This window comes from Heterodontus francisci, chromosome 20 (genome assembly GCF_036365525.1).
Source record: "Heterodontus francisci isolate sHetFra1 chromosome 20, sHetFra1.hap1, whole genome shotgun sequence".
Taxonomy (NCBI): domain Eukaryota; kingdom Metazoa; phylum Chordata; class Chondrichthyes; order Heterodontiformes; family Heterodontidae; genus Heterodontus; species Heterodontus francisci.
The window spans coordinates 68,033,506-68,047,981 of NC_090390.1; the positions used below are offsets into that span (position 1 = coordinate 68,033,506).

At 41.5% G+C, this 14,476-nt stretch overlaps 1 protein-coding gene across 2 annotated transcripts in view; it reads left to right on the forward strand.

Moving 5' to 3' along the window:
* Positions 1-14,476, forward strand: part of slc18a2 (solute carrier family 18 member 2) — a 59,421-nt gene that overhangs the window by 22,536 nt on the left and 22,409 nt on the right. For both annotated transcript variants that reach the window (XM_068053381.1, XM_068053379.1), the window contains 4 exons: positions 3,641-3,730; positions 3,812-3,855; positions 3,995-4,055; positions 13,780-13,875. In XM_068053381.1, coding sequence (XP_067909482.1) covers positions 3,641-3,730; positions 3,812-3,855; positions 3,995-4,055; positions 13,780-13,875 — 291 coding nt within the window. The remainder of the gene's footprint in view (positions 1-3,640; positions 3,731-3,811; positions 3,856-3,994; positions 4,056-13,779; positions 13,876-14,476) is intronic.

Below are 14,476 nucleotides of genomic sequence, written 5' to 3' on the forward strand. Positions count from 1 at the left end.
TTCCTAGAATGGAAGCATATTCTCCATTGAATTAGCTGATCACAGGTGGGATGGGACTAAGGGTGCTACAACTGCTCTCTATGTCCCAGAGTTAAGGAGGGGGAAAATATAACCAAGGCCCTCTCATAATCACTAAACTCTGGAAGTTGCCATGGGTGAGGGCAGGCACAGACTTAGTTGTGATAGTGCCTACACTAAAGTGTTCTTCCAAAACTCAAGCCTACATTTTCCAACACTCTTTTGCCTCGATTGGGGTAAATCTCCAGCAAGGGCAACTTTTGCCAGCCTTCAACTTTATTTGGGGGCCCCCATGATGTTTAAATACGGGAAAGTGGGCCCTCCAGCCTCGGCCTGGGTCTTGCAGCAATCCGAGGATAGAGACGCTCCACTTATTTTTGAATGTTAGATTTCAAGGCCCTAACAGATGGCCCCTTGATCCAGAGTTCAAATGCTGAGAAACATAGCAGAGGTTGTGTTTCCACATTTGCATAAAGTTTGTATATGTAGGAGGATATAGTGCCCTTGATGGGACCAATTGCTGGAAAACTGTGGGGAGTCAGGAATATAGTGGAGCATACCCCCAAAGAACATTCTGCTGCACATCTACACCAAGTTCAGTGAGTCGGAGGTGGAAAATCTCAATCTGAATGTCAATGGCCACTTTGGCAAGGTACTAGAGGGTAATGAGTGGACATTGAATTATACCCCAGAAAGGAGATAATGGGCCGGATTTTAACTCTGGGTGGGTTTTCGGCAGGTGAACAGCAGCGTGAATTAGAAACAGCATCTGCTGCTCCAAAATGGAGGCCTCTGATATCTTAAATGCCGGGCCTCAATTAAATTCCACCCGGTGGAAAATTGCACTGCCCAGATGCCACCCATTGACATGGCTAAGTGGTGGGATCATCTACCAGTGAATTCCACCTGGGTTTTGAGATTTGGAAGGAGGCGGGTTCTTGTGAGAGGAGAGGGGGTGGGGGGAAAACGCCTAAGCTTTCCTTATGGGAATCCCACAAGTGGAAACAAAACTGCCTTTTTGAGCCTCTTCCAGCCTGCTCAGGAGAACAGATGAAAATCAGAAACTGCCAGCTTCCAGCGGCTCTAGGGTAGGTAAATAACGTGCGTGATTTTAACTGCCCACCTGCCTGGTTCTGGGCAGTTAGGGTTAAAATCATCCCCACTGTAGTCGGGAGAAGAGATGGACAAAGTTGCAAAGAAACTTACAAGGGAAAAGAATAAAAGTATAGTAGCTCACCTCCTCTTGGGTTTGTGTAAAATTCATGAATTAAAATAAAATGTACGTTTATGAGATGCAATCTAATGTGTAATGTGGGTGCTAGTATTAACAAAGGAAAACAGTCACCAGACATTTAAAGTGCTGCCTTCAATATGGCATGATGTTATCTCATTTAGTCATCCTACCACCTCGTGTGCTTAATTGGCACTTGTTAAACAATGGTCTTTGTGCATTTGTCCCAAATACACAGTGATTTTCAGTTTTAAGTGGCAAGTATTCTTAATAAAAGTCATTAGTGTTTGTTAGCTTTTCAGACTGATTTATGCAAATGATTTTTGCTGTATCTTTGGTATTTGACCAGTTTACATTTAAATTATCACATTATTCTTTTAACACATTAATACAAGTTTAAATTCGGGCTAGCTCACTTCAGTCAGAGGTTTGGGATTTTGACTATTGAACACTTGTCAGTTTTCAAACACACTCTATATTACTTTCTTTGAACTGATTTTAAACATTTCATGTAAAGTGAAATGGTGAAATGCATGAAGCCATTTCATTATTCTCCCAGGAAATTATTTTTGATATATTTGGTTCTCAGTAATGGATTAGCAGAAAGTAGTCAGCGCTGGGGCATGTAATACTATTTCCAATTTTGTCTCTGTCAAATCCTTTGAGGTCAGGTATAGCACAGCCAGCTGTAAAATGAAGTTTTTTATATTCTGCTGCAACACTGTGTTCAAGCATCTTTAGAAGATCATTTTCTGTTTCATTCCTAACTTTTATTCAATTCTGCCACCAGCAACCTTTATGGCCCCTCTGAATGTGATTGTTAATTAGAGGCAGTTTTTTTCTGCCTACCAGGAACTAGGTTGAGGCTGTTCCAAACATTTCAAACATCAGACACGGGAGACTTTCATTGCAACTGTCTGGGTTTAATTCAAATCCTGGGCTTAATTCAAATCCCAGGTCTCAGTGGTGAAATGACAGTGTGCTAACCCACAAGGCCACACAGGGTCAGTTTTCTTTTTGTATTTTGTTTTGATATTAGAAGCATTATACCAAAAATGTTAAGCAACAATTATAGAATCAACTGTACCAAAAAATGTATCAAAAAATCTGAACACACAAAATTAATTCATGACAGGAATTAATGACAAAGTGCAGGCAGAAAAACAAACTTCCAGGAATATTTAAAAATAAAATAAAATATTTATATTGTTGACTGTAAGAATCAACGTGTCTGCCTCCCTGCACTGTGTAGGATTTTGTCTCAAAATCTACCCTGACTTATTCATAGCAATAATCAGAACACAGCATATCTCTGAATTAAACGTAGCATTTGAAGTTTACATATACTATTGATCTCCAACTACTAATTGATATAAAAGTGACATATTACCACCCAGAATTTGTGTGTAGTCTATACTACATATTATAATAATCAACATTATATGATAAGGTAAAATATGTTTGATTCCAAAAATGACTTCGGCACCAATATTTGATGGTCACTTTCTTGTGTAAATGTTTATATGACATGGCAACAAGGTCGTTGTTCGTCCTTTGAGGCAAAGATGACCATGTCCGTCAACTGAGGTATTTGGTAGAATTTCGGTGGGTCCATAGGTGACTGCTAAAGCAGATCTGTGCTCGGAAGGTTCTGTTGCAAATAAGTCAGGATACTGCAGATGATCAAGTTTTAGATGAGCTGGTTCGGGATTTCCTCTCCCTCTCTGATATGCGCTTGCTTTTGAAGGGGGATGCACTTTTTTTATTTGGTTGCGCCAGGTGCAGCTCAATATCTTCTACATAATCCACCAAATTTACATGGAAGGTGAAGAATTGCAGCAAGACTGAACAATAAGGACAGGAATTATAATACTGCATTTCTACCTTCTAGAATATTCTAAGGAGATTACTTTCTCTGTATTAAATCAGGCTGGGGACCTGGATTTTCATTTTTTTAAAAAATCAATTGTGATCAGATGAAACATGGAAAAAATCCTGAGTTTCAACTTTAGAAGCCTAATGATTACATCTAAAAATATAAAGCAAATATCCGTGGGTATCAGTGTGCATGTAGAATCTACAAATGAGGTCACACTTACTGGAACTAAAGTCAGTATTACATAACCAAGTTGATTATATGCCAGCTTATATGACAATTGAATGCATTTTTTAAAGAGTGAATTTCATTCTAAGCAGGTGCAATATTTGGGGATATATTTTGATCTGTTTGTAAAGTTAAAAGAAAATTATTTTACTAAACAGCCATTATAAACCATTCTACTTTTCACAAAGAAAATGTAATTCTTAGTTATGCTCTTTGCTCGTGTGATGATTCACCCACTTTGTGGGTGTGAGTAATTCATATTGATTATTCAAGTTGACCCTTTACAGTGGGCCCACCTTTTGGCAGCGTGATGTATGAATTTGTGGGAAAAACTGCTCCCTTCCTGATTCTGGCAATGCTGGCACTTCTAGATGGAGGTAAGTAAAGGAAAAAGTGGTTGAGTATTGTCAAGCATTCAAAATTGATTTAAACAGAATAATGATTCTTGCCTGCTTTAGCCCTACAGCTGTTTATCCTCCAGCCATCCAAAGCACAACCAGAAGTAAGCATTACATTCCAGATTATTTTAAAATACGACTGTGCCTTGTTTACCAGGTTAGCACTTAAAGATATTTAAATTCTGATATTTCTCTTGATTCAGCCACCATTATTTTTTGTGTGTATTGTTTGATCTTTTCTAGAGTCAGAAGGGGAGCTCGCTGTTTACACTTTTACGTGATCCTTACATATTGATTGCTGCAGGTACTGCACTTATTTTAAGGCTTGGAATTGTTCCATATATTTTAAATTAATCAATCCATATTCAAGTGGTATTTCCAGAATAAACACAAACATACAAAAGTAATATTACAACAGCATCTTTCAACATTTATGTTGTACCATTAGTATCAGTAATATCCAGAGTGCTTCACAGGTTGGGCAAATGAAAATTGACCCCAAATGGGAAGGAGTAGATAAAATGGATTTGAGGGGAAGAGCCGCAAAAGTGGTTGAAAAGTCTTGCACAACTGATTGAAGGGAGAAGGTTAGACAAAGGGATTTTCAGAAGGTTGCAGCAAAATAGTCAATAGAGAAGCTACTGATGATAGAGCAGCGAGACAGTGAGTAACGAGTGGACCTGTTTCAGGGAGTGAAGAGTGCAAGAAGGGACTTAAGGCTGAATCACTTCAAGATTCACCCCCATAGCAACGTTGATTGAAATTCCAAAATTTCATAGACAGAGTTTTGTATTGCTGAAAATAGAGAATGTTGTTGAAGCTTTTTGTCTTGCACTCATCAGGACAATACGCAAGAATAACCAATGTAAGGGAAAACAACGACTTATACTTCATGAAAAGAGAGTGATGATTGGTTAGCAAGTGAACTCCGATTGGTAGAGGTGTTGCCATGGAGAATGCACCAAGTTATGGTGACTGACAGTTAACTGCCAAGCTTTGTTTGAAATTTAAACCAGGCAGCTTGACTCTGATTGGTCAAGGCACTGCCCTGAGGAATGAACCAAAGGGTGTCACTTATTTTGTTAAACTGAAACAGACTTTTCAACCACTTTAGCAATATGTGTACATATTCTGTCTGCAAAGAACAGTGCCCTATGTATTAATATATGCAGCTTCCAGTATGCAGAAATACACCACACTGCGAGCCCTACTGACAATCTTAAATTGTTTGCAACATAATTCTTAGCACACTGCAGATTATTTAGCAAATGTTGTCCAATCGCGGAATCACATCTAATGTTGGACACTGTGTTTTGAGTTTTGCAAGCATGGGCTGGTTGGGTACGGCCTGTACCTCGCCCATTGTGAACAGCCGAAGGGACATGTTTGATACGATCCACCAGTCTGTGGGATACATCACATTACTCATTTGTGTGCTAGGCACGACGTCTTTTTGGCTTGATGACAGCATCCTGTTAGTCCTGTATGGTCTTCGTATGTGGAGAACTTGTTCAAAACTAGTTGTAACAATTCGCCCCACCATTTGGCCAATTCATCTTGTGCAGAACCGGTCATAGATAAGATAGAGCATAGAGGGTCATCACTTTTGTGTGTCTTGAGCAGCCCATACATACGCGGGCGCAGTGAGACGTGAAGACGAACCCTGTCATATATATCACCCGGCAACTCATTGCTCTTACACAAGTCCAGCAAACATTTTTTTAAACTTACTTTCAAGCAAGGCTGTCCTGTCATGCTGAGCAGCAGGTCCAATGAATACGACTTTGGACCTGTCATTAAGAATGGCGTGCGTTTTGTTGATATAGTCACGCTTGTTAAGGATGACTATTCCCGTCCCTTTGTCAGGTTTACTGATGTGTATGTCCGGGTTGGTCTTAAGGCCTCCCAATGCTGTCAGACATTCACGTTGCATGTGGAAATCAGGCATGTTGTTCAGAATCCCGCAATATGCGTGTGCTAGATCAGCATGACGCTCTCAAGGTTTCAGCATCTTCAGTGGACGCTGGTTTGTGGTGGGGAATTTGAGAGTAGAGGAGTTCAAACTCAGCAAATACCTCTTCCCGTTTAATTTGGGATGAAGGCACACCAAAATTGAAACCATGCGCAAGAACAAACTCCTCAGTTTCCGAGAGTACATGGTCAGAGAGATTTGTTGTGTATAATGGCGTCATTAATTGCATTGCCAAACCACTTCTGCTTAAGTGTGTTTATGGTGCAGGTGTATTTCAAACGGGTACTGTTTATGGTGTGATCATCTATTGAAGCAATATAGTGGCATAAACGGATCAAATTGAAAAATGAAAGAAATTTGCGCATAATAGACCAAGCACAGCGTAGGGCACGGCATAAATTAATAACCCTATTACCATCTGTTCAATCTCATCTCGCATAAATGCTCACTCAATCTCTCACCTTAGAATTATCTTTATGTTTGGAAATGAAAACTAGCACAAGCTTAGGTTTAATACACACTTGGAGAAATTCGATAGACTGCTTACCTGATCTTAACTTACCTGTAATTCGAACTATGTTGTTAATTTCCCGAATTTGGTCTTTGTTGTACCTCTGTCTCAGGTTCTCTACCACGGTCTACTGCAAACCTACTTTCATTGTTCAATACACACGTTGGAATTCTTACTGTTCCACATGCTATAACCTGGCAACCTTGTAAATAGTGCCCAAGCCATTTGTTCACCTTGCAAGCTTGATGCTGAAATAGGGTGAATCAAAGACATCCTGCATGACTATGGCTACCCTGATCAGATCATTTCTCACTGTATATTGTGCAAACTTATGAACGGGCCTAAGCCTGTCATTTTCAGCCCTGAAAAGTACCCAGTCTACCTCAAATTACCATGGAAGGGTAATGTATTCCAAAAATTTGAGCAACAGGTAAAGCCAGCTGTTTCACGCTGCTACTGTGCAGTAGCAACACGTGTGGTGTTTGCCACTAACAGGATGCTGCCGTCAAGCCAAAAAGAAGTCCTGCCTATCACACAAATGAGTAATGTGGTATATGAACTTCAATGCCAGTGCAATGCCAGGTATATAGGCCATATGTCCCAAAGACTGGCAGATTGCCCTTCCACTGTTCGCAATGGGCAAGGTATGGGCCGTACCCAACCATCCCATGCTTGCAAAACTCAAAACACAGCATCCAACATTAGATGTGATTCTGGGATTGGACAACATTTGCTAAATAATCCTCAGTGTGCTAAGAACTACGCTGACAACTAATTTAAGTTTGTCAGTAGGGCTCGCAGTGTGGCACATTTTTGCGTACTGGAAGCTACATATATTAATACACAAGGCCCTGTTCTTTGCAGACAGAAAGTACATGTACACATATTGCGGCTGTTACATCTGAACAAAATAAGTGACAGTCATTCACTGGTTCGTTCCTGAGGGCAATGCCTTGGCCAATCAGAGTCAAGCTGCCTGGTTTAAATTTCAAACAAAGCTTGGCAGTTAACTGTCAGTCACCATAGACTGGTGCATTCTCTATGGCAATGCCTCTAGCAATCAGAGTTCACTTTCTAACCAAGTTGATGTTTTCCCTTACATTGGTTATTCTTGCGTATTTTCCTGATGAGTGCAAGACGAAAAGCTTCGACAACATGTTTCTATTTTAAGCAATACTCAGTTTCTGTGCTACCAAATGACTATTTGTAGGCAGACTTTCATTAAATCAGAATGTCTGAAGACTACAACCACTCACAGGATGTAGACAATCTATTCAATTATAACTGAGTTTGATAACTCTCTTCCAAGTTCTCCAATTCACACCACCTCGCTGCTATGTCAATTCAGGAGCTGTAGCGCTCCTTATCCTTGCCTATCGAAGGGTTCAGTGATTCCTATTTCTCCACCTGTGGCACTTCATTGCTGCTGATAATGGACTACCTTCCCTTTACAAAAGAAAAAATATTTTGAAAGACCACTGATTAATTCAAAAATGAATTTCACTCAGGGGACGTCTGCAGACATTCCACAGTGATAATGCAGGCTATGCAGCAATCATTTCACTTTTCAATCAGCATTCATGAAGTGAGTTAAAGGTCAATGGAATGGTGCGAGAGAGATGGTTGGTTGGATGGAGCTAGTGAGGGCTCATACATATTGAATGCATCATTCATCTTTCATTTACACTGACCGGGCTTTTGTGTGTTCTCCACCCCCAACCCCGAGGCGAGATTGGAGGTGGGGGTCACGGAGTATTGAGACAGTTGGCGGGGGGTGCAGGGGGATCACATGGCCCGTTGCCTCCCTGTCACCAAGCAATCCTCCCGGGGGTGGGGGATAGGCCGATGACGGCCTGCCCGCCCGGAGACCAATTGAGGCTCTTGTGGTCTATTAACAGGCAATTAAGGGCCTCTTCCCACCGCCACCGGAACCCGACCAGTGGCAGGGGGTGTCTCCACCATACAGGGAGGATGCCTTGTAACATGAGGCACCCTCCCTGTGGGTTTAGTGGGGGAGTAGGTCCCTCCTCCTCGAGCAATCTGTGACCCACAGAGCACCCCCACTGGGAACCTGTTTAGCCCCAGGACATCCGCCCCTCCTCCTGGATTACATGACAACACCCCCCAGCCTTTCAGACTGACCCCAGTGACCCTGCCTCACTCACCTTGGGTCTGGGCTTCCAGCACTGGTCCTGAGTCCAAGGCCTCTGCAGTACTGGCAGTGGCCAGCACTTCCAGTGGCGCTGCCGATACTGCTGAGCTGCCAGCCCTGTGATTGGCTGGCAGCTCTTGGAGACGGGATCCCCATTCCTGTAAAGGGACGGGGATCCCAGCTCCTGAAACTTTGATTTAAAAAGTCTGGATGATCACTCCGCAGCGGGGGCACAAAAAGGCAGAGACTGGTTTTCCTCTGCCTTTTCAGCCCAGTGGTGGGAGCCCTGCCTCCAGCACAAAATCCAGCCCACTGTGTGGACATGGATCATGCTTCCAGCATTATTTCAGGACATGCACAGGGACTTCAACTACACCACCAACTTGCATTGCTATAGTGTCTTTAATGCTGATAAATATTGCAAGGTGCATCACAGAGGAGTAATCAGACAAAACTGGACTCTGAGCAAAAGGAGGATATATTGGGAGGGGAGATTAGTTTTAAGGAGAGTCTTAAAGGAGGAGAGGGAGGTGGAGGGGTTTAGGGAGGGAATCCCAAAACAAAGAGCCTACATGGCTGAAGGTACAACTGTAATGCTGGGGTGAAGCAAGGAAAGGATGCACAACACGCTAAAGTCGGAGGAATAGAAATTCTGGGAGGGTTATAGGGCTGGAGAAGGCTACAGAGATAGGGATGGATGAGGCCAGGAAGGACTTTAAACATGAGAATGAGCATTTTAAATTGGAGGGGCTTTATAGGTCAACAAGGACAGGGATAATGGGTTAATGGGACATCCTACCTGATAGGATATGGGCAGCAGACTGTTGATGAGCTGAAGTTTAAGGACATAAGAACATATGAATTAGGAGCAGAAGTTGGCCATTCGGACCCTTTAGCCTGATCCGCCATTCAATAAGATCATGGCTGATCTGTTTGTGTCTCGAATTCCACACTCCCATCTACCTCGATAATCTTTGATTCCCTTGCCTAACAAGAATGTTTCTACCTCCGCCTTAAAAATAAGCAATGACCTTCAGAGGCAGAGAGTTCCAAAGTCACACAACCCTCTGAGAGAAAACATTTTCCTAAAAGGGCGACCCCTAATTTTAAAACAATGCCCCCTAGTTCTGGACTCACCCACAAGAGGAAACAACTTTTCCAGATCCACCTTGTCAAAACCATTCAGGATCTTATAAACTTCAATTAAGTCTCACCTCACTCTTTTAAACTCCAGTGAAAACAAGCCCAGTCTGCCCAACCTTTCTTCATAAGACAACCCACTCATTCCAGGTATCAATCTAGTGAACCTCCTCTGAACCGCCTCCAACGTATTTACATCCTTCCTTAAATAAGGAGACCAAAACTGTACACAGTATTCGAGATGTGGTCTCACCAATGCCCTGTATAACTGAAGCATAACATCCTTACTATTATTTTCAATTCCTCTCATAATAAAGGATAGCATTCCTATCGCCTTCTTTATTACTTGCTGTACTTGCATACTAACTTTTTGTGACTCATGCACTAGAACACCTAAATCCCTCTGCACCTTGGAATTCTGCAGTCGTTCTCCATTTAAGTAGTACTTTGCTTTGTTATTCTTCCTGCCAAAGTGAACAACTTCACATTTTCCCACATTATATTCCATCTGCCAGATTTTTGCCCACTCACTCAACCTATCTATATCGGTCTGCAACCTCCTTATATCCTCTTCACAACATACTTTCCTGCCTAACTTTGTGTCATCTGTAAATTTAGCTACCATGCCATCGCTCCCCTCACCTAAGTCATTGATAAAAATTGTAAAATGTTGAGGGCCCAGCACAGACCCCTGCGGGTCTCCACTTGTCATATCCTGCCACTCAGAAAAGGACCCAATTATGCATACTCTGTTTTCTACCAGCCAGCCAATCTTCTATCCATGCTAATATGTTACCCTCGCATGAGGACTGACAGTACATTAACCATAGCTAACCTCATGAGGTCACTGCATTGTCGTTCATGGAGTGGTTGAGATAGGCCATGCCTGACTGCCTAAGTCACCTCTGTCCATGTGGGAACCCCATTGCAGAGGCTTTCTTCTTTAGGTGCCGGCAGCTTCTTGCAGTATCTTTGCCAACATTGGGATATAAGTTCACCTTGGACAGCAGCGCAAAGCAGGTGATAGCAAATTGGCAGCCTGTTCTACATTAGCTAATGGGAAGGAATATCCAGCAGAGTGCAAATACGTTGCTGATTCATTATTGTATGTTTTGCTCCAATGTCCAAGACACATTTATACCCCATTATCTCCATTGAAACATCTGAGAATCTGGGTACTTTGTTTACTGCTGCTCTTCCTTCAAGTTATTTTAATTCTCTTCTTGGACTCCCGTTTTCTCTTTTAAAGGCAAATTTCTGTGATTCTGGCCCTGTAAAGTTAAAAAAAAAAGAGAGCGATGAGGATGAGACACTATCTGAGATCTAATGGGGACAAAAGGTGGGTGAGGCACTTCTGGAGCATTAATGTTCTGCTGCTGAGAGGGAGGGAATTGGGTTTAGCTGTTGCAGTCAGGAATGGGAGTTCCCCTTTCAATCCATCCTACCTTTTAAGTTAGCCTTCCTCCATTAGGAAAATGTGGACAGCTGCTGACGAGATGTGAGTGGGCAAAAAACCTTGCCTTGCCATGTTTCCCCAACAGGAAAATTCAGGTCCTAGAGGTTAGGGTTGTTTCTACCCTTCAAAATAATTTTAGACTCATGGATGAATAAGACGCTTCCAGGAAAAGAGATCAATGATAAGTCTTAAACATCCAAACCAAATTTGAGAGTGAACAACCAGGCTCGTTGCACAGCAGGTATGTTTGAGCTTCTGACCAGTGGATATTAGGGCATGAAGGGAGATATTGTATCAGAACATGAAATAAGGATGCAAGATCATCTAAGAGCTACTGGGGTCAAACTGTTGGAATCTATGATGAGATAACTGAACACTTGGAAAATAATGATATGATTGGGCAGAGTCAACATGGATTTGTGAAAGGGAAATCATGTTTGACAAACCTGTTAGAGTTTTTTGAGGACATTACTGCAGCAGAGATAAAGGAGAACTAGTGGATGTGCTGTTTTTGGATTTTCAGAAGGCTTTTGATAAGGTCCCACACAGATTAGTAAACATAATTAGAGTACATGGGATTGCTGGTAACATACTGCAATAGATTGAGAATTGGTTAACAGACGAAGCAGAGAGTAGGAATAAATGGATCACTCTAAGGATGGCAGGCTGTTACTAGTGGGGTACCACAAGGATCAGTGCTTGGGCCACAGCTGTTTACAATCTATATAAATGATTTGCATATGGAGACCAATTGTAATATTTCCAAATTTGCAGATGACACAGAACTAGGAGGGAATGTAAGTTGTGAGGAGGATACAAAGAGGCTTCAAGGGAATTTGGACAGTCTAAGTGAATGGGCAAGAATATGGCAGATGGAATATAATATGAATAAGTGTGAAGTAATCTACTTTGGTAGAAAAAACAGAAAGGCCGAATATTTTTTAAATGGTGAGAGGTTGAGAAGTGTTGATGTCCAAAGAGACCTGGGTGTCCTTGTTCATGAGTCACTAAAAGCTAGTATGCAGGTGCAGCAAGCAATAAAGAAGGCACATGTTATGTTGGCCTTCATTGCAAGGGGCTTTGAGTACAGGAGTAAAGATGTATTGCTTCAATTGTATAAAGCCTTGGTGAGTCTGCACCTGGAGTATTGTGTATTGTCTATTGAGTTTTGGTCTCCTTATCTAAGAAAGGATAGACTTGACCATAGACGGAGTGCAACGGAGGTTCACCAGACTAATCCCGGAGTGTGGGATTGTCTTATGAGGAGAGACTGCAGAAACTGGGCCTGTATTCTCTGGGGTTTCGAAGAATGAGAGATGATCTCATTGAAACTTACTAACTTCTTACAGGGCGTGACAGGGTGGATGTGGATAGGATGTTTCCTCTGGCTGCTAAGTCTAGAACAAGGGGACACAGTCTCAGAATAAGGGGCAGGCCATTTAAGACTGAGATGAGGAGGAATTTCTTTACTCAGGGTGTGATGAATCTGTGGAATTCTCTACCCAAGAGGGCTGTGGAAGCTCAATCATTGAGCATGTTCAAGACAAATCGATAGATTTCTGAATACTAATGACATCAAGGGATATGGGGATAGTGGGAAAAAATGGCGTAGAGGTAGATGATCTGTCTGACTAGCAGAGGAGGCTCGACAGGCTGAATGGCCTAAACCTGCTCCTATTTCCTATGATCCTATTGAGGCAATTATGGAGCAGTTCTGCAGAGACCTCAACATCATGACAGAGAAGATGGATATTGGAATTTACTAACAAAAATGTTTTATTTGCCTAATTACAGAAAGGTCCACATTTCTCTTCTTGCAAAGTCTGTCTTCAATAACATATTCAATTTTATTCTGAAAATACTACATTGCTATATTACCTAACAAAATGTGATTCTTATTTAATATAATTCTACTTTGGTCACCTTAGTCAAACATTATGATGAGATCATTTGCTCTGTATTTTTTCTGTGCTGTATATTCTATCTAATGTGAAGTGTGACAATGGGCTGGTACCAATATCACCCTAATGGGCTTTTAGTATCAGCCCCAAAGATTACAGTGCACTGTATATATACTAAAAGTGATGCTGCTAGAGTGCTCCCCTAACATTAAAAATAGTCACTGAAGAATTAAACATTCTGTGCGTTATTCTAGCAAGCAGAGTGTAAGTCTCAGTCTGCAGTCTGTTGGTCTTGCTGACTGCACTCGTCACTCTGTAACAACTGGTCTCAGAGCGGCGGTGTATAACTGCAGCCAAATAGTCTAGAAGATTTGACATGTTATTCACAGGAGAATATACCACACTGAAACAGATAGAAGGACCTGGCATAGATGATGTTCTTGTATTAACAAGTGCTAGCAACTTATCAAAAAAATCATATATTGAATGTGTTCAAGCTTTGCATTAAAGGTTATTCTATCATCTTCCTTTGTGCAATCATTGATTAGAGCTCGGTAAACAGTGACGCTAACTATAGCTGTGCTCTGTATTTCATTAAACTTGTTGAAAATTGAACAGGCTTGTTTGCTTAAGTGGTTTAACCTTTCAATAATAAATATTAAAAAGTACAAGAATAAAAGCATTTCATGTAATTATACCCATTGCTTGATTTGACAGTGTTCCTTCTGTCAGTCTTTCCTTTATTAGAACTGCTTATGATAAAGGGTACATTTTTCTCGAGTCCTGTTTTATTAAGTTCATTTAGCGCATGCTACCTTCTCTTCTCATAACCTTATATTTGACAATTAATGATTGCTGGTCATTATTAATAACTTGATTCTTTTTTTTTTAATAAGGAGCCATATGCTTTGCAAACATGGGAATTGCAATGCTAGAACCAGCCTTGCCCATTTGGATGATGGAGACCATGTGCTCCCCGAAATGGCAACTGGGTAAATATAAATTCATAGCAATTTCTCATTTGAAATTCTCACTAATCATTAGAGAATCCTCTGGCTATCACGTGTAGCTATGTTCTTAATGCTTCACGGATGTTGCTTCTGGTCAGTATTATTAGCATAGTTATGAATAAAGAAATAAATTGCATTTATACAGTGCCTTTCATGACCACAGGACATCTCAAAATGCTTTACAATGAGATACTTTGAAGTGTAGTCACTGTTGTAATGTAGGAAACGTGGCGGCCAGTTTGCTCCCAACAATCTCCCACAAACAGCAATATGCTAATGACTAAATAATCTACTATTGTGACGTTGATCGAGTGATGAATATTGGCCAGGGCACTGGAGATAACCTCCCGGTTCTTCTTCAAAACAGTGCAATGGGATCTTTAATGTCCACCTGAGGGGGTAGACAGGGCCTTGATTAAATGTCTCATCCAAAAGACGAGCCTTCAATGGTGCAGCACACCCTCAGTACTCCACTGGAGTGTCACCCGAGATTTTTGAGTTTAAGTCCTGGAGTGAGAACCTGACCCCACAACCTTCTGACTCAGAGGTTAGAGATTACCAACTGAGCCATGGCTGACACTGC